Genomic DNA, 19,754 nt, shown 5'->3' with positions numbered 1-19,754 from the left:
GCCATACATGGGGAGAGGCGCAGCATATTGCTAAGGACTAAATACGATGGAGGGTTCTCATCTCAGCCTTATTACCCATAGGGGATGAAGAGGAGTAAGTAAATAAAGAGGCCGGCGCTCCAGGGTCTGGTTCTGCTGTGCGTTTTTGTGATGTAACGGTAAAACATTTCAGAATTCCTCCACGGGATACCATTGTCAGTACATCACTCAACCCGCGAAATACACACACTCAGTACATACTGTAGCTAGACCCGCGAATTTGCGGGCCAGGAAGTGTGTGTGTGTGTGTGTGTGTGTGTGTGTGTGTGTGTGTGTGTGTGTGTGTGTGTGTGTGTGTGTGTGTGTGTGTGTGTGTATTTCGCAGGTTGCTAAATGTTTTGTGCGTGTGTATTTATGTTGACAAGGAGGTTTAATAACTGTGTGCTACACAAAACGTGCAGTCGGTTTCATTTTCATCGCCGTTTGTAGTAGAGTTAGCAGGGTATTTTTATTTTAACTCTCGTCCCAAATTCGTCCCAAAATAATTTTTTATCCTCCCGACACTATTTTTTTCGACCCGGGACGACGGGACGTCCTTAAGCTCGAGCCCTGAACACAAACATAGGTCTTAGGTCATAAAATATGCTGCTTTCTGCCTCAGCACTTCATGGGTCCCATTAAACCTCGATATGTATTGAAAATGATCCATTAAAAAGTCAATGTTCCGACTGTAAACGGAGAGTGTGGTCTTTAATCTGTCCATTACCTCTCTGCCAGAGCAACAAAACATTGATTATTTAAAATGGACTGTATGTGTTGTGGAATCTAATGAGGGAAAATAGAAAACTGTTAATATGTGCTTTAAAATTGATATATATCCAAAGCAGTTTAGTTTGGTAAACTACATGTCAATGCTGTTATTGATGCTGCAGCATTAGGATAAAAACAAATCAAAGGTCAATAAGTGTTACTTTAAAAATGTAAATTAGAATGATGTATTTATTACAATACATACTGAGTTTTTTTTCATTCTGCTTCATCATAAACACACGGCACACAAAGAGTCAGCACTAAGAACAACTTCAAGGCCATTTATCATATTATTAGTCTTGTAACATTTCAAGAACACTTACAATGATACCAGTCCTTACTATAAGCAGTGTCTACAAAGTTCAATATAATTACATTTTTAAAACTTAAGAAATAGCAGAGTATTTACATAAATTGCATTCAATGAAACCCAAAGAAATAATCACTTTTTTTGTTGACAAAAATCATTTGTCATAAAGACAGGTATTCTGACATTTCCAGATCTTCAAAATCAAGTTCAAATACCAGCACTAGATAACAGTGGATCCTACGTCTGAAAACAGATAGCACCTGTATGTGATCTGTAGATGTGGGTGTTGCATGAGGTAGCCTGTTGACGTGGCGACTGAATGAAAGATTGGGGGTCAGATGAGAGGTGTTTCCTATCACTCTTTCTCTTTGTTGGCGTCATAGCCTCTGCTATCAGCCTGCAACGTGTTTCCCTCCCTCCCATTCTTACTAAGGCCCTTCTTAGTTTAAATGGCAGTGAGCTGGCTTTTATCTGTGCTTTGTCTTGCTGCCGGGGCAACACACTTTTCACTTCAGTATAACATTCTTAATCAGCTGTCGTCACAAAGCCGTTAAGAGTTGCAGCCTCACCCTTATACTGTAGATTATTCTTCTATGCTTATCAGTTCAGTGAGGCTGAATCCGAGGCATGACTGGAAGGTTGTGATAGCAAACACAGTAATACAACTCATATGTGAACGCATCTTAATGTAGACACAGTTAAAAAAACAAGTAAAATATCGAAAATATCAAAAAAAAGCTTTAGATGTGTATTTCTGTGTTGCTCCATTCGCCTTTTTTGAGTGCTTACCGTGTGCAGTACACAGTCACGTAGTCAGAGAGATTCCCTGGCAGGAGCAATGTTTTTGGCCTGGGTGCGTTCCAGCTAACCAGCAGGCCTGGGATGACAGGAAGAGGCTAACAGAGGTTAATGATTAGTCCCATGTTAACGCTGCATTCCATGGGGTGACGAGGGGACATGGGATACGGGACAGAGAAATAGAGCAGGCTTATACAGGACTCATGGTCATACGTTTGAAGTACAACGCAGAATAAAAAGCTGCGTAGCTCGACTCCTGTTCCGATAGATATAAACATACCGTCTCAGTTTTTGTCATGATTGAAACGTTGCACAACCTTTACTCATTAAACCTTCCCCATTATATTGTCACGTTTGTTTGCTTAACTGGCCAGACCTTGACCCATTTTTATACAGTGTTCTTATAATAAGTGACCAGCCATGACACATAGTAAACATATTGGACAAACATAAATGTGAGATTAGACGGACTGAACTAAACTTTCCACTGGAACACAGAGCCATTGTTAAATGAAACACCTTCCTCTTCCTACTGTGGGTTTATTGTCCTCTCTTGACACACTGATATTTTCTGTGTTGCACGCCCTCTTATCTCCTTCCTTACTTAATTCTCTAATGTCATGCCCATCGGCTCGTCTGTCTGTCTTCTCTCCTTCCCTCTGCTCCTCTGAAGGAAGCAGCTATGTGTAGAATCCTTCATCCCCCAGGAATCGGGGAAATCATGTCAGCAGATGACTGATGTTCTTTAAAGCTGCTTTTCTCATGCTCCTGTGAGACAGGAGACTGCACCAACTATCTATGTACCTTTCGATCTCAGTGTTCGTTGTTGCACACGACCACATGCTCACAGACATTCATCAAGCCATCTTTTGTCGTCTCCCCTCTCCCTTTCTCTCCCACCTGTCATCAGCCTCCATCCCATTCTTTGCGTGTGAGTTGAAGGCAGTGACTCCGTACAAGCGAGGCTTCTTCTGTGGAGACACCAGCATCACCTATCCCTACGTGCCGAGTGAGGCCATTCCTGACAGCCTGCTCATTGCTGGTGGTATAGCCATCACTGGCCTAACGGTAAGAAAGTAATAACCTTTAAGTACATTACAGAACGCTGCAGGGATTACATATTTTCTAGGCTAAGTTACCATCCCTCCGGTTCCCTTGACAAAAGCCCACCGGATTTTTCTATTGGATTTTGAATTATCGCAGAAATTGAGCTCTGTGCGAAACAAAGTTTTCACATTTTGTTCAGACAAATAATGAAATAAAAAAAACACCACATACGATTGCTGAAGCATAAATGTAATCAACAGAAGTAAAACCCTAATGTTAGGCTATAAAAAACCCACTTTTGCATGACTTCACATAACCACCACTTAGTTGATGAGTGTCTGTGTTGTCAGCGTGATTACTTTTAATGGCCCAGACAACCTCTGTAGCATGTAGCCACTTATTAGCAGCCACTTGCTTGCACATGCAAAAGCTTAAACATGTGGGTATTTACTGACGTATTTGATGTCAGAGAAAAGATCATGAACATCTCTTGGAAAGCTCTTGTTAACCTTAGACATTTATTCAGAAAACTAACCAAAAAAAACGATTTAAAAGCAAAAATATTCCATTTTAGGGGATGGAACAGGAAGTAGAAAAACGTATTACTGAGTTTTAGGTCTTGTTCATTCAGTTCTATTATTGGCACAGTGAGTTAATGTACTCTTCACTTTAAAAGACTACAACCTATATACTTTCGACTGTTCAAGTATTTGTACAGCTCCACTGTATGTCTTACGTTAACCCCTTTCTCTTGTCTTATTTCCTTCTCAGATCGCACTGGGTGAATGTTACCGTGTGCGTTTCCGAGGTGTATACTCACAGGCTTTTGTCAGAAACTGCTATGTGTCGTGCCTGTACAAGGAGCTGGGAAGCTTCCTGTTTGGTTGCTGTGTGGGTCAGTCTCTCACTAATATGGCCAAACTAAGTGTGGGACGCCTGCGACCCAACTTCCTGTCTGTCTGTAATATTACCTATGCGTCCATCAACTGCACTCCGGGCAGCTACGTGTCCCAGGACTACTGCAAACAGCCTAATGGCAAGATGGTGGAGGAAGCAAGGTAAAATGATTTGGTTTATGTACTGGGTGGGGTGGGGTATGAAACAGCTTTACTCATGGAGTGAATGTGTAACCTTCTGGTTCTTTAATTGATCTTCTCTTACAGGAAGTCTTTTTTTTCCGGCCATGCTTCCTTCGCAATGTACACCATGCTCTACTTGGCAGTAAGTCCCATCAGCTTTTGAAATACACACTACAATAAACTTATCTGGAATTTGACCTTCACATTCACCTGAGCTTGTGTTGCGTGATAACAGTATTTGGTGCTGTGTTTACAATGCTGGGGGAATTAAAGCTCTCAGTTTGACTTCAGTTATTAGAGAAAACACCAATCCCTAGAAGCCAAGAACACTTTGTGCAACTATTAACTACGTAGGCTTATTAAACATGCAAAAAAACACACCAACACATGTGTCGTTAAATACATTCACACTTCCTGATCGGGAGGGAGGAAATCTTTGAGAGCAGCAATTCTCCAAATGCATCCCGCTCCAAGCTGAAAGAGCTGGGAAGACCGAGAGGCAGGGAGGGAGGGTACTGAGGGGGAGTTAGAGAATGAGGGAGAATGTTTTTCCATGGGGAACATGAATAGATGAAGAGGCTACGCAGACAGAGGAGGCCTTGTTGTGGGTCTAATTTAGAGGGGGGGTGGAGGGCTGAATATGCCTGCTGAGAGATCGACAGGCTTCTTTCAGCAAGAGACACCCTCTCAACCCCCCCTCCTCCAATCTCTTCATCTTTCTCTCACACTGCACTGCCCAGTAGTCATGGGCGCATTGTGGGAGAAAAACGACAGTTAGAGGGAGACAAAAGCACATTATTAAGCATAAAATGTCCACATTCCCGAACTATTCCCCCCCATTAACCCTTACATTATAGCTTTAGAGACTTACATATCTTAATGTGAATAGATAAAATGAATGGAATGAAGTGAGGATGTTGCTTTGCATAATTCAAATAGGAGAGTAAAGAAAATCACTGCCTCCCCTATTTGCAGTTGTGCACTAAAGAAGTCCAATTGAAAAGCAGCTCCTCTCTGATAAGAAAGAGACTCACATTGATGAGCAGGGGGAGAGTGAATAAGAGGAATACAAAAGTAAAGAACTGAAGGGAAGAAGTGGTGTGAGAAAAAAGGGTCTCAATGTTGGTTACCCCTATTCCTCTCCTCTCGACATCTCACTTCGTTGTAACACTGCAGGCACAAACTCACAGCCTTGCATGCCAGTGTGCAGCAAGCAGACTGCAGACAACCTGGACATTGTGTCAAGCCTGTAGCTACACGCCACCCGCACCACCACCAGCTGCTAGTGTTTAAGAAGGTAACAGTGACACCTGCACTCAGCTGGGATAGGAGAGAGGGAAGGACCGGGTGAGCGCTGGCCTCACCGCTGGAATGTAGGCCACGTTCTCCCCAGCGGTTGACGGGTCCAGACAGACCTCCTTGTAAAGCTAGCCCTGTTTCTGCATCATGCTCGCCCTGTGACCCCATTTTTATAGACACAAACATCCATTCTGTACTGAGGCAGGAGATGAGGATGAACAAAAGGAGGAAATTGGGTTTCGACAGTGTTAATGGACTCGTGCCAAGCTCCTCTCTCCCCTCTGGGTAGCTCTGAGTGGATGTCCATGTTTGACACAAAGCCTTTGTCTGTGCTGAATTCTAAGATTATTTTATAGGCTTATGTTTCCAGGGCATTCATTATCCTAGCACCAGCACACATGTATTCACCTTTCTGTAGTAATCATAAAGTCAGTTACAATATAATAACATTATTTATCTTCTCTTTACAGTTCTACCTGCAGGCGCGGTTGTCGTGGCGAGGGGCTCGCCTGTTGCGCCCGTTAGTACAGTTCCTGTTAGTGATGATCGCCGTCTACACGGGCCTGAGCCGTATCTCTGACTACCGCCATCATCCTACTGATGTCCTCACAGGCTTCATCCAAGGAGGACTCACTGCATACTGGGTGGTATGTCCAAAATCTATGTTGTCTAAATAGTCCAGAATAACAGTTATCTCCGTCTTCACAGGATTTGTTTCTCTCAGCTCTCTGTTGACTGAGTTAGCTTAAACAATAGCCGCATTTTCCTCACTCTGATCCCTCGTGGTGTTTATAAACAGTGAATGATTGACAGCGTGTGTGGTCTGTGTATATTTTCTGACATGTTTGTGTCTGTGTCTGCAGGCCTTCTACATCTCCTCCATGTTTAAGCCCTGCGCCCGTCCAGACCTGTCTCCCACAAGCATGTCCCTGGAGAGTCCACTGTCCAGCCAGCAAACTGTCTGTTAGCAGGCACATGCAACCATCCCAGTAGTCAGAAGATAAGAGGGATTGCAGAAAGACAGGGAAAATGTTAGATAGGGAAACATTTTTAAAGAAAGGGAATCATTCTAAGAGAAGGATGTGATTAAAGAGTACAATCTAACAAATGGCATACTGATACACATACATTCACACAGTAATCTATCACACACTCACACGTGAAACACAAAAAAAGCACATTTGACTGTAAGTCAAACCCGTCCATTGAAAATAACTGCATAGCAATATTACAGTTATTTTTTTATATATGAAAAAAGTCTATTTTTAGGAGAACTTTTAGAAGCTGCTAATGTTAATAGTTTTCTTCTGTAATGGAGTTTTTTTTAGTCAGTGCAGTTTGTAAGCTTTCAAAGCAAACCTGATCACTCTTTGGTCCTGGGTGAGAGGGGAGAAAAAAACGTGAGGCTTCTTTGGTTTCTTTTCTTGGAAAACATCACCCAACAGCAGTGAACTGAGACCATTAGACCTCAGATGTGAAAACAGCTCTGTACCGAGTGATAAGGAACAAGCACTGGCTTCAACTTCTAACAATCTTTACCTTCTGATGCCCCACATCGCTATAATCAAGCAATAACCTGTACGTTATCAGTGGGAAGAAAAGTATTTGAGCTTTGATACAACGATATCTTTCCTTTGTGTAACCAAGGTAGAGATACAGAGGAGTCTGACCCAATAACTTACCCTTCCCACCACTACTTCTCTGTACTAACCACTTTGGCTGTGTCTCAGAGGGTGGAGGTTTTGACTGAAATGTTGTAACCTTTGACCTTTGCCCCTGGACTCCAATCTCTGAGCTGCACCTTGATTTATGCCACTCTGACAGGAGAGCCGACATGGCTGCAACCTCAGCCGCCCTCCTGTGGATTTTTATTAATAGCACTTGAACGTACATAATGGAACCTTCTAATTATAATCCATATTATATATTTTATCACATGTTTGAATAATCAGTGTTTATTTTTTTGTTAATGTCAGACTCATAAACTATATTTGTTTGTTTTTCTTGAAATGATAATTATTCAAATTGAATGTAAATAGCTATGTCCTTTTATAAACCACACAGAATTTCAAAAGTATTAGTTCCAGTTTTGGACAGTTTTACATGTTTATTAAGTGTTTGTATTTACATTTGTGTCAATCAGGTACGGAGAGTTACTATTGTATCTGTTGTAACTATACTAGACTGAGCCACAGATATTATCAGAAAGCTATATTTTATGTGTTCCCAGTTATTGTTGTTTGTTTTGTCTGTGAATGCCAGAAAGGCAGAAATAACCACTGTACTCAAAAAAGACCAAACAAATAAAATGAATGTTGAATGTTATTTACTTCTTCTGTCCTCTGTTCATTTTAGTTTCAGCAAAATTAAAAGTAAAGCCCAGCAGACACCCACTTAATGTCAATGTCACAGTATATATGTCATCTTGGATGGCTACTCACATGCACCAGAGATGGTGTTTAGTTAGCCATTTAAAAGTCAGTCACCAATGCAGCCATTATCTTTTTTAAAGAATACTAGACTTTGTGAGGAGGTAAAGAAATCTGGGCTGAAACAAAACATAAACACTGAAATGATAAGTGATTTAACCTTTTGTTTTGTTTGGAATACTCCACTGCTCTCCTTTCTTCTTTCATGTGTGTGTGTGTGTGTGTGTGTGTGTGTGTGTGTGTGTGTGTGTGTGTGTGTGTGTGTGTGTGTGTGTGTGTGTGTGTGTGTGTGTGTGTGTGTGTGTCTGTCTGTCTGTCTGTCTGTCTGTCTGTCTTGTGTGTGTGTGTGTGTGTGTGTGTGTGTGTGTGTGTGTGTGTGTGTGTGTGTGTGTGTGTGTGTGTGTGTGTGTGTGTGTGTGTGTGTGTGTGTCTCTGTGTGTGTGTGTTGTCTCTCTCTCTCTCTCATCCTTCTTCACTTTGCCCCTTCCCCGCTCTCAGTCCTTTTTGAGTGCAGTGGAGCATGATGGGCTGTTTCAGGGGGTCATGCTACCATGGAGATGCTTAGCTAGATACANACGGGTTAGTCTTTGGCTGGAGGCACGGTCTCAAACACATCTGATTATCACACCTCCCGACATTCCCGGGGTCGCGCGGGTAGCCGGTAGGCCTGGGAGTCTCCCGGGCCCTTCTCCGCTTCCGCGTAGTGCAGGCACCTCCCCCAGTTTACGTTTGACTGGGTGTTGGGGGGGGAGGGATGTTTAGGACACAAGGCGTGTAGTAAGCCCATTCGGGGCCGAGGGGGCTCTCCCCATCCGTCTGTGGGTGGGGGGGGGTCCCCCGGCACTGTTTTTTGAGCACACTTTTGGCGAGGTAAGCGCAGCAGGGTGTGCTCTGTCAGCCACAGCCCAGATTTCTCCTCGGTCACAACCGGGTTAAAGGAGAATGTGGGGCAGCAGCTGCTGACCAGAAAAGCCGGTCAGGGGCAGTAGGGTGGAATGTTGTTGTTGGACGACAGTGCACGTATACATCGGGGCTCCACCCACTGTACCCATAGAGTCCAGTAGAGGGCGGAGCCTGTGAGAGATCTAACGTTGGGTTACGTATTGTAACCCTTGTTATATTAGCACAGGCGGAGCCCTCTACTCAGGGCACTGTCTGTCCTATTCCGCTCGCTGAAGAGAGGTGTAGGATGATCTTCAGGAGGCGAGGCCTCCTTTTATACGGTGTGATGCGCACGCATTCAGGTAAGCCCGCCCAAGGCCGGCTACGTCTATAGAAGTCTCAGTCGGAGAATGCTCGCAGGGTAAGGTAGTACCCATAGAGTCCAGTAGAGGGCTCCGCCTGTGCTAATATAACAAGGGTTACAATACGTAACCCAACGTTTTTGCAAACCTATAAAATATTAGCTTGTTTTTATAACATATATGTGTTATGGTTTGCAGTCCTTTATGAGTAAGAAGTGGTGGTACATATTAACCAATCAATCAATCAATCAATCAATCAATCAATCAATCAATCAATCATTAAGCCAAGTTTTCCATTTGAATCTTGGCTAATGTCCATTTTCAGCCAATGATCAACGTTGGCCATGATGAGAGACACAGCTTTTCCTGTATCTTCCTTTTTCCATAATCTGATTCCATCTCACCTTCTTCTTCTCTTTGGTTTACCCAGCATCCTCGGTGTCCTTCTCCAGATTTCAGTGGGATAGCCGTTGTTCCAACCACCATGCTAGCTGGCTTTAGCTTGATAAGCTTCTCCCTGGGAGAAGTAAGTTCAAATAATAACATTTCAAGTTGAAAATAGTACCTCTCTAGCAGGAGCAAATGCCACAGACTGCATGCACAGTTTGCACATACACACTATAGTCAACTGCTGCATTGTAACTGATTTGACCAACTTCATTGTTGGGGGAGCATACAGAGGGCAGGCTGCCATTCAAAATCACAGGATATTTAAGCAATGATATCCTCTGTTTGATCGGTGAACCAACATTCTGAATGATAACAACCCGTCTTTTCCATCTTTGATGAAGGGCTATCTTCCTAATCTTCTCTCTCCTGCAGTTACCTTTCAGTTCTACTTCATCTTCTTCATCCCTTGTCCTCGCCTTTACCTCCCTACTGCCACCCCCCTCACTTACTGTCCTCACCTCCCCTCTCTCTTTTAATGGCCTTTGGTGTTTTTAAAGACCAGTCAGCAAAAAGACTCAAAGAGCCTGTGCTCTTCAATTTAACTTCATTACGTCCAATTAGGATCCTTGTCCTTCAGCAGGGTTCAGAGTGGAGCGGGGGTGATGCACCAGAGGCTGGGATTCACTCTAACATTGTTTTATGTCGAGCTTCTCACAACTTTATCGCTTCTTTATAACAATTTCATACCAATTTCAAAACTTAAAGGAGTAATACCACAGTGTAGAAATACTCTGTCAAAGTCTGGCATTCAAAATGTAACAAGAGCTAACTGTAATTGTTTTTATATGCTCCCATATATTTGAGTCCATAATAGTATGTCTGAATTCAGTAGTTTGTAATAAAAATATGAAACTAGTAACTCATCTTATCGAATAAAGGTAGAGTGTAGTGCAATATTTTCTTCCGAAGTTGTATGAGAGTAGAAGTATGAGGTGGCTTGAAATGGAAATATTCAAGTAAAGTACCTCAAACATGTCATACCACATACCACACAATGTTATGCTGAAACTCAACACTGACTCAATTCTGATACGAGACAAGTATTTGGCTTTTTCTGCTTCTTTCAGGAACATGTACCAAATGTATCCAAACCAACCCAATACGTGATGAAAACAGCCACAGCTCTTTTACGGCTACAGAGGCACTGCAGCAATCTCAGAACTCTGTTCCGCAGCATAGGTGAGATTTCCCATATGTCTTCATTTTGGGTCCGACTCCGCAGAAACCCGGCAGAAGTGAAGAGAGCGGAGCTGATGGATTGCACCCTGAGTCATGCATGACTTAGCATCTCGTTTCCTTTCCCTGCTCGCCGAGATGGAGAGAAAACGGCAACACAAAAAGTTTAATGAGCTCTCTGTTCTTTTGAGGTCACAGGTTTTTTTTTGCAGGTGACTGGGTTTATATATTCAGTAAAGACACATGATATGCTTCACTTTCAGGCCAGCTGTTCATTTCCTTCAATAGGTTTCATGCAGAACGGGACATTAATTACTCATAACTAACTTCATTTGCATTTGTCAGTTCAGATTTCCCAACGAATGTACCTATAAAACCTAATATTGTATTTACCAAGCAACACAGGCCAAATGCATTAAGTCCTGTGTAGATTCATGACTAAACTGTGATTATGTATCACACAAAGAAATATGCATACATGTATGCATTATTTCAATCAAGTTTCTAAAGCCTAGCATAGTAAAGCAAAGTGTATCCTGTTTCACAACATTTGTTAAGTTTCACAAAGGATGTATTTTTGGGAGAAGCAACACAAAAAAAAACGTCCCTGTGGCCTGGAAGCTCATACCACCTTAAAACATAACAATATAACACGTTTTTTCAATATACTTTACTATGACGTTTTTTTACATACAATGTTATGACTTTTATTACAACACAACGTATTAGCACTCTTTTCCCTAAAAACTGTATGGCGACTTTTTTCCAAAATGTGTCATAAAGATATACTGTGACGTTTCTTCGGCTTACTATATCATGACTTTTTTATGTTTTAAACGTACTGTTCCATTACTTATTTATCATACTTTGCGACAACATAAACTATGATTTCTTTTGACATACAATACTATCACTTTTTTAAATATTTTTAACTCACCCTACACTATTTTTCGACAAACTATTCTATGATTTTCTTTTCCATTATACTATGAATTTGTTTACATCCTTTACCATTTATTTTTAACATGCTATACTATAACTTATTTTTCTGGTATTTAGAACACACTATACATTCTATATGATAAGATAAATCCGTAAAGGTTTTGTCAGTACACCTTTAATGGCACACAAGCTCTATTTCTTCCAATATGAGTTTTCAAACCTTCATGGTTTTCTAAGTCAAAGACTTCCCGCAGAGCTTCAAAAAGCTTAATGTTAGAGTAGTTTCACTACTAAAGTGACATGTACAGGGAGGACATCAGAGTGCCTGTCAAGGGCCGAACAACCCTAAAGCCACCCAAGTATAAAAACGTTGGTATGGCATGCTCTTAAATGTGATGTTTTTGATGAATAAAAGAGCTATTACAAAAGAAGGCATGTTGGAAGCTTGACAGGGATCTCGCTGCTGCTCTCAGAGGATGTTCTTGCATCCAGGTGCAGAGTGAATGCATGAAAGCTGGTCGAATCAGAGTCTCTGAGCGAGTGTAAATGCAGCAGAGATACATTGGATCGGCTGGAGACTCCCAATAACCTTGTTAGAAGTTTTCTGGGAGAAAATGTATTAATAACTCGAACAAATATATCACGGTGCCACCATGAACCGCCTGCCGCACCCCCCACTCGTACCCAGATAATGACATTTCAGTGAGAGCAGATGAAATGGGACAATTTTCAAACTCATTACAAACTCGGTTCTGGAAAGGAATGAAGAAAGGAAGAAACAAAGGGAGAGAGAATAAAGAGTATAAGACGAATGATAAACATTGACACCGGCCTTGTATCTCTGTGTGTGTGTGTTTTATATATGCATACCTTGTCTGTGCCTTAAGGTGTCTACGCGGATGCTTTTTGCCTGCCTGTGTGTGTTTGTGTGCGTAGAAGCAGGCTTTCTTCAGACTGGTGTGATGTGTGTGTCCGTGGGTTATGTATGCTTTGAACGTACCTTTTTTTTTAAGTGTGTGTGCGCGCATCAGCTCAGCCCAAAGCCGGGCTGACAGACAGCTTCCCTCCGAGGAGCCCCTTAGTGTTTCTGATTGATCGTCATAATGCCAAGGTACAGGCCCTGTCCTTGGTGCCTATGCTAATCGCGGTCTCATGCATATTTATGAGCTCCTTGGGAATCAACCAGCTAAATAAAGGATGAGGCCGTTGGCTCCGAGCTGTGTTGATCGCTGACTCTGATTGATTGGAAAGAGAACAAATATCAGCGTGTATAAAAACTGTTGTGTTTTTATTTTCTCTTCTCCTCAGCTCAGGGATCATAATGGGAGTGCGTGGCTGTTAGAAAATAAAATAAAAAGTAGAGGCTCTTAAGATTCATTTGAAAAAAGTTGGTGAGAAGTTCCATCAGCATGTCATAGCTTGTATAGATCTTGAGCTTTTACTGTCGTTTTTATTAGTTGTGTACATCACAGTTAACATTGTGTTACCTAGCTTTGCCTCTAACGGCTCGTCCACACTACAGCTTCGACAGCTTCAAAAACGGTTTCCAACGCGTCTGCCCATTCACTTTGAATGGGGTGACATCACGTTGCCTCGCTTTTCGCCGAACTGAATTGTGGGTAGCAGAGCGGAGCTTTCCTGGCGTTTCAGGCTGCAAAAGTTGAGCAATGTTCAACTTTTGAAGCTTCTGAAGCTTTCGGTGGAAGCGTCAGCCAATCAAATCATATGCCAGTACAAGCTCTAGCCAATCAAACCGCTGCTTGTGTGTCAGGGGCGGGAGATTCATGTGATTGGTTGTTGGTCGAGCTTCAGACACGCCCGCCGGCAAGCTTTTTTTGAAGCTGTAGTGTGGACGGGCCGTAACTGATGATGGTGATGCTTTTTGCAGATGATGTGTTTCTTATAAGAGTTTGAAGCGGCTGGAATGAGGATCCTCTAAATCTGAGGCCATGGTTCTCAGCAGGAAACCTATAGACTGTTTACTCCGAGAAGGGAATGATTCCTTACCCAGAGTGAAGCAGTTGGAGTATCTCTTGGTATTGTTCTTGAGTGAGGGGACAATCGCGTGTGAGAGGGGCCAAAGAATGGTAGCAGCGGTATTGGGTCGGCAAACAGTTTTGAGCTGAGCCTTCCTTTCTACTCTCATGGTCAAGGAGGGGGAACGTCATCTCAGTTGCAAGCGGCTGAAATACGTGTTTTCCGGAAAGTGTCTGGATTCTCCCTTAGGGCTGAGCTGAGAAATTCAGTCCTCTGGGAGGGACTCGAAGTAGAGCTCCTGTGTGAACAAAAGAGTCAGTTGAGGTGGTTTCGGCATCTAGTAAGTGTGACGACCCCTCCACGCCGCGTGGGGTGCCGTCTGGGTGTGTGTGTTTGTGTTTGCAGGTTCCATTGCCTGACGAGCTGCACCTGTGTGACGAGCTGCTAAGCCTTGATGAGCTACACCTGGCCGGAAGCCTTCAAGAAAGAGCCAAGCCGGATACGTTGCTCTCGGACTCGGCTGGGCACTCTCTTCATGCCAGTCTCGGGGATCTGTGGCTGGTTCTGTCATTACATTGTTTATTTGAGAATAAACAATTGTTATCTTCTTACCCTTCATCTCGCCTCCCTGCTTTTTGTTGCAGCCCAGGAGCCGGGTTGTAACAGTAAGGATGACACCTGGCAGTTGGGAGGAGGCCATGGGCAGACCCAGGACCAGCTGGAGGGACTGCATTTCCACGTTGGCCTGGGAGCACCCTGGAATGCCAAGGGAAGTTTGGGATCTTCTGCATGGATCTCCATGACCTGAATTTGGATGGATGGATTTCTCAACTGCTTTATTTCTGTTGGTTAACAGTGGAGTTATACATTCATTATGACATGTATCTATTTTTACAAAAACATTAAGCTCATATCTGAATTTTGTTTGTCCATCGTATATTTAAGACCTTATATACCATCCATTTTGTATTTATAATTGTATATTAAAAGTTTTATTCCTGTGGTGTTGTATAATACTATATAAAAGTGTTACTTGTTGAACTACAAACTTCAACAAGTTTGCAAGTTTGATTTTCTCATTTTATTTTGCAAGGATGACAAGTTTTTTTTATCCTCTGTCATCCTTTTCTTCTACTTCCTGCTGGTAGAAACCTGAATATCTGCTCTTCATGTCAGCAGCAACAGTAACGTTTGAAACAATATTAGTCAAAGAACTGAGAACAACTCACACAGGTCCCTCAAATAAATGCATCATATGTAAATATTATGAAAATAAGAGTCTGTAAAGAGAGACATGAGATCACATTCAACATTTTGGTCCTTTTATTTCATGTTAACCACATTTCAAACAACTAAACAACCAATGGTAATGGCATCACCAGATCTAAACAGCACTGCTAGACAAATAATCATCAGAATAATAATTATACAAAAAAAATGTACAAATTCAGGACATAAAAAAAAATCCCAAAGAAAACAAACAAAATATATAATACAGATGAACGGGCAGGAACCAAGCCAATAAAATAAAGCCTTTTTTAAATGAAAATGCTTCTGGCTTTTACATCATCTTCAATACAACACTTTTACAGTCTCTGTCGAGATAGGTCCTTTAGTGAGCCTGGTACGACTCCAGCAACAACAACAAAAATCAAGCGCAGACTGAACAGTTTGCCACAAGTACGCCGGTTCTGTCCAAGAGAATTAAAAGCTACGAACTTTACTGACTAAATATATGTTCATTAGAGACCTCTGTGAATGTGAAGTTTCATTCCAAACGGGTTTATCCATTGTGTGAAAATACTGACACATGCCGGAATAAATTGATGCCTGACATAAAGGTAATTATGAGGATACAATTTTACACAATGATTCTTCAGTAACAGATTCACAGCCTTTCCAAAATGATGCGTTTGATCTGCTGTCTTTTTCCTGTATTAGTTATATATGTCAGACTTTCCTGTGACTTGGCTTTAATCCCTAAAGAATGGCAAACAATTCCAAAAACCCTGTGTCCACATAGTGTGTCTTTCAGATTTCATTCAAAAAGAAACCTTTCAAAGCCTTTATTTAACGTTTCTAGGATAATGATATCTTAAAAAACAAATCACCAACTCTGTATGACTAACTAGCTTTGCCACATTGCTTTTTGGTATCTATTTGGGCGACTTTACACTTGCTTGTAATTGATTTCTGACCATTACAACCAACCGGAATATGCTTGCTCTCACACTTTGTATGAATGAGCTTTACCGCTCAATCTGACAGACGTACGGAGAGGAACCGATCTGGCGATAGTAAAACCATTCAGGGTCCATTTGTCCAATCTGCGCTCTAATCTACGCTTTTCGCTCTTTGTTATAACAGTAATCGTATTGAAGAAATGGCCAAAACAAAGTTCTCCTCTGATTTCTATGGCAGAGTCAGCAGCGTCTTTCTGAAAAGTTAAAATATTTTCCAATAGAAGCACTTGGAACGGCTGCAGCTAAAACGGCAAAGGCTCAGGAAAGACATTGCGTGCCGAGCTTTTCCTCAAGGTGGCTCCTCATCATTAAAAGCAATTGATATAAAGACGTCGGCGCTCAGAAAAACTCGCTATGTGGACACATGGATCAAAAAACTAAAAAAGGGAGTGTATCTTTAAAATGAGCTTTTCCATTCATTGTATACATTTTCTAAATGGACAAAAGAGGAACACATGTGATCAGATGAGGAGCGAAGGGCAAGCTGAGGTCAGCGTTACATCCTGTATGATTCTCATTAACTGCAACACTTCAAAGCATGTCAGCCACGTTGACCTTCTTCACATAGGGGTCAATCGTCAACAGAAAGCATTTCCTATTATACTGACGAGGTAATTTGGCAAACACATTTTCAAACACACCTCGATGGGCTTATCCAAAAGCAAATGTGAGGCTTTGTTTGCAGAGGAAAAGTGAATGTGACCCAGCACTTATTCTCTTTGTTGTCATTCTATTGATAGATGGCAGGCTAGGTGACGGTGACGGTCTGATTTCTAAGCTTCTGTTTTTCTGAAAATAACCCGGAATGTAGTACATAAAAAAAAAAGTCATGGGTAATGGATCTGATTTAATTCAAGGACACTTAACAAGTCTATCATTTTAATTAGCACGGTTAACGTTTCTACTGCAGTCATGTCAAATTTGCATTTCCGAAGATATTTCAAAGATCAGTTTTGTCTGATAGCAATATATATTTGATAAATGTGTGCAAAGATGTTATGATTTCTTGCCTTTTGCTTCCACCCAGATTAATGCTGTTAAACTAAGCTGCTTCAGGTCATTTAAAAAAAACAAATGGGCACAAATGTGAAAATAAACCCCATTGAAAAAATAAAACATATTTTTCACGGCCCGGGTAATATAATCAAAAGCTACAAAACACAGCTCTAACGTTATAAAGCTACAAGCTACTGCACACTCTTTGATTGATTGCTTTTGCCTGCCTGCAGTTCAGCAGGGTCGGACAGGGTTAGGGTAATCTGATTTCATTTAATAACTCATCCCAGTTTGTCCTTTCGGAATTTCAAAGTCAAATAAAACAAAACAGTCAAATAAGTTAAATGTTCTTTAGTTTTACATCTGGAACGATTGAATGCATTTTTCAGTTGCATCATGAGTGTTTGACTACTTAATGAAAAAAAACATCATTGCTTCCTTATCGTAAGTCACAGATGTGGGCAGCGGCTTAACGTGCAATATGCAAAAATATATATATCTTCATTTTTTAAACAATATGTGTCTAATTGGACTGTTTTTTAAGTAACTTTGTGCCAAACTATAATACCACGTCGCTGAAAATGATAATGTTTGGAAATGATAACCTTTGTTTGTGTCTGGCGCATGGTGTTTGTTTGTTTGTTTGACTGTGGTTGTCTTATCTTATTTACAGCAAGGGGGATGCACACTATAAGATAAAGCCATCCATAGACATTAATGAAACCTTTTTTTTTTCTTTTTCATAAAGCCCCAATGTAAAGATCTGTAGCAGAGACAACAAAATATAATCTTAAAGGCAAAATAATTATTTTTCTTTTGTCTGTGTAATGCCAATGCTCCTCTCCACCATGCACCGGACTTCACTCACTATATCTTGTTAAATGCTACTTCTTCTTGTTTTACTAGTAATTACAATCACCTCTTTCCTTGAAAAGCAACAATTAAAAAAAGGCATACCTCCTTGAGCAAGAATGTCGGCAAATACTGAGAATTGTTCCAACCAATTACTGACTTACAAGTATGCTTCGCACTTAACATTGATGCAGTGAAGTGGTCCTGGCAACAAGGAAATGTCTCTGTGTGTGATTTCAAAGAACAGTGGTCTCTTGTTTTTTGCTTTATCACGCTTCTACGGAGGCCGACAGGTGCAAACGCGCTAAAATGCCCCAAAACACTAACAGGAAGAGAAACTGTCACTGGAAACTCATCTAAAATGTAAGTTGTATCTGCTTATTTTAACAATGTGATCGCATGATTCCTTCTGATATTATTTCTGATCTGCTGTAAGCTAGCTAGCAAACGTAGCTAACCTAGTCATTTCAGATATACCGATAACACTTGCTAACATGCTAACTCTGCCTTAACTCGATAAAGCTCCAGTCCAAGCTGTGCACATCACTTTTTAGGTTTCCAGTTTCCGTTCTGTTTTGAGCTTCTTGCAACAGCCTTTTATTTATGCAGGGATTTTGGTGAATGGTGCGAAGTTCATGTGTTGCATGTGTTACAGCACATTTGTGTTTTTATATTTGCTTTTTTAAATGCAGCACGTTTCTTCTAATGTAATTATTTTGGGCCGTTGTAGCGCGTTTGCCCCTGAAGGCCACCATAGTTTGTAACCTTTGGTCAACATCTCAGCAAAACAAGCTTTATTTTATACTCTGGGCTATATTTTGCCCAGAGTCCAAAAAGCAGGTTCGATGCATCTCTTCACTTTAAGCTAAAAGTAAAAATCTTCCAGTGTGCATCCAGCCTTCACAGGGAGACAACATTCAAGGCGTAGAATATATCTAAAAAGGAAATACTGTACAATAGTCACATCACAGCCCAGCAGAGAGGACAGAGAGATAGAGAAGGAAAAGTGGCGCTTTTTTTTAAACATCTTGTTTTTTTTTTAACATATCATTTTTTCTGTTTTCTTTTTACAAGCATGTAAAGTTCACAGTCTCGCTGAAGCGAACACTCACACGAAAATCACCAGTGTGTGTGTCTGTTGCTTTTTACTCTTCTGTACAGGTTGTGTGTGTGTGTTGTCATAGGCACACACGTAGATGCACACGCACACAATCAAATGTGCAAGCATGCCCTCTCTTATTCACATAGAATCACATGCACAAACTCTCAAACACACACACACACACACACACACACACACACACACACACACACAGGCACACACACAGGCACACACAGGCACACATGCTCACAGGTCGGGTTGGGTCAACACAAAGCAGTCACTCTGTGTGTACCAAGTGTCGCGTTGAGAGTGATGGTCAGCGTCAACGGTGAATCAGAAAAGAGGATTTCAGCCCACAGCCAATCAGAAGGAGCTGAGCGCCTCCAGAGCCACTTCATAGCAGAACTTATACTGCTCCTGTGGAGGGGACGGAACGGAAAGAAAAGGTAAATCATCTGCTGAATGATATCTTTGTTATTTTTACACAAGCGCAACCAAATATTAAAAACTATTTATTAAGTTCATTACATTTTAAATATGGTTTAAACACCCTAAATGTAACTTACCCCGGGCATGATATTGTAAATAGTTCATCAGAATCAGAAAACCTTTATTCCTCCCACAGCGGGATGATCTACATTGAGACATTTCTGATATACATACTTGTTATGTCCCAACATGTGTTCTGCTAAAAAAACAAGGCAGCATGGGTAAATCAAAAAAGGAAAACATGCCTTTTGTATGTCTTTGTGATATTTTATTTAACGGAAATAATAGAAAATATAATTATAGATTTAAATGGACTATATGTTTTGGTTAGAAATTACTGGTTGTTCTTAGTCTAGTATGTATATATTGAAATAAGTTAGGGCTGTACATTTGAGCCAGCAAGAGATTCATACTGCCAGTAATGCTGTTCTTTATGAGGCAAAAATATGTCTGCATATGTATATATTTATAGGTTTTAATTGTATGTCAGAATGTGTTTGTGTTTCTCTGATGCTTACTCAATTTTGAATCA

At 41.2% G+C, this 19,754-nt stretch overlaps 2 protein-coding genes across 2 annotated transcripts in view; one reads left to right on the top strand and one right to left on the bottom strand.

Moving 5' to 3' along the window:
- Positions 1-7,651, top strand: part of ppap2d (phosphatidic acid phosphatase type 2D) — a 17,743-nt gene extending 10,092 nt beyond the window's left edge. Inside the window, exons 2-6 of the mRNA XM_010771535.1 lie at positions 2,808-2,965; positions 3,716-4,002; positions 4,108-4,165; positions 5,793-5,969; positions 6,186-7,651. Of these exons, the coding sequence (XP_010769837.1) occupies positions 2,808-2,965; positions 3,716-4,002; positions 4,108-4,165; positions 5,793-5,969; positions 6,186-6,290 (785 nt within the window). The 3' untranslated portion in view covers positions 6,291-7,651. The remainder of the gene's footprint in view (positions 1-2,807; positions 2,966-3,715; positions 4,003-4,107; positions 4,166-5,792; positions 5,970-6,185) is intronic.
- Positions 7,652-8,373: 722 nt separating this feature from the next.
- The window catches only part of LOC104945824 (receptor-type tyrosine-protein phosphatase T-like), a gene marked incomplete at its 5' end in the record, with an annotated part of 25,142 nt that continues 13,761 nt past the window's right edge, over positions 8,374-19,754 (bottom strand). Inside the window, one exon of the mRNA XM_010771547.1 lies at positions 8,374-8,707. Coding sequence (XP_010769849.1) covers positions 8,374-8,707 — 334 coding nt within the window. The remainder of the gene's footprint in view (positions 8,708-19,754) is intronic.

The sequence above is a fragment of the Notothenia coriiceps genome, unplaced genomic scaffold (assembly GCF_000735185.1).
Source record: "Notothenia coriiceps isolate Sejong01 unplaced genomic scaffold, NC01 NC01_scaffold00010038, whole genome shotgun sequence".
In the NCBI taxonomy this organism is placed as follows: domain Eukaryota; kingdom Metazoa; phylum Chordata; class Actinopteri; order Perciformes; family Nototheniidae; genus Notothenia; species Notothenia coriiceps.
This window is presented reverse-complemented; position numbering and strand designations above follow the sequence as displayed.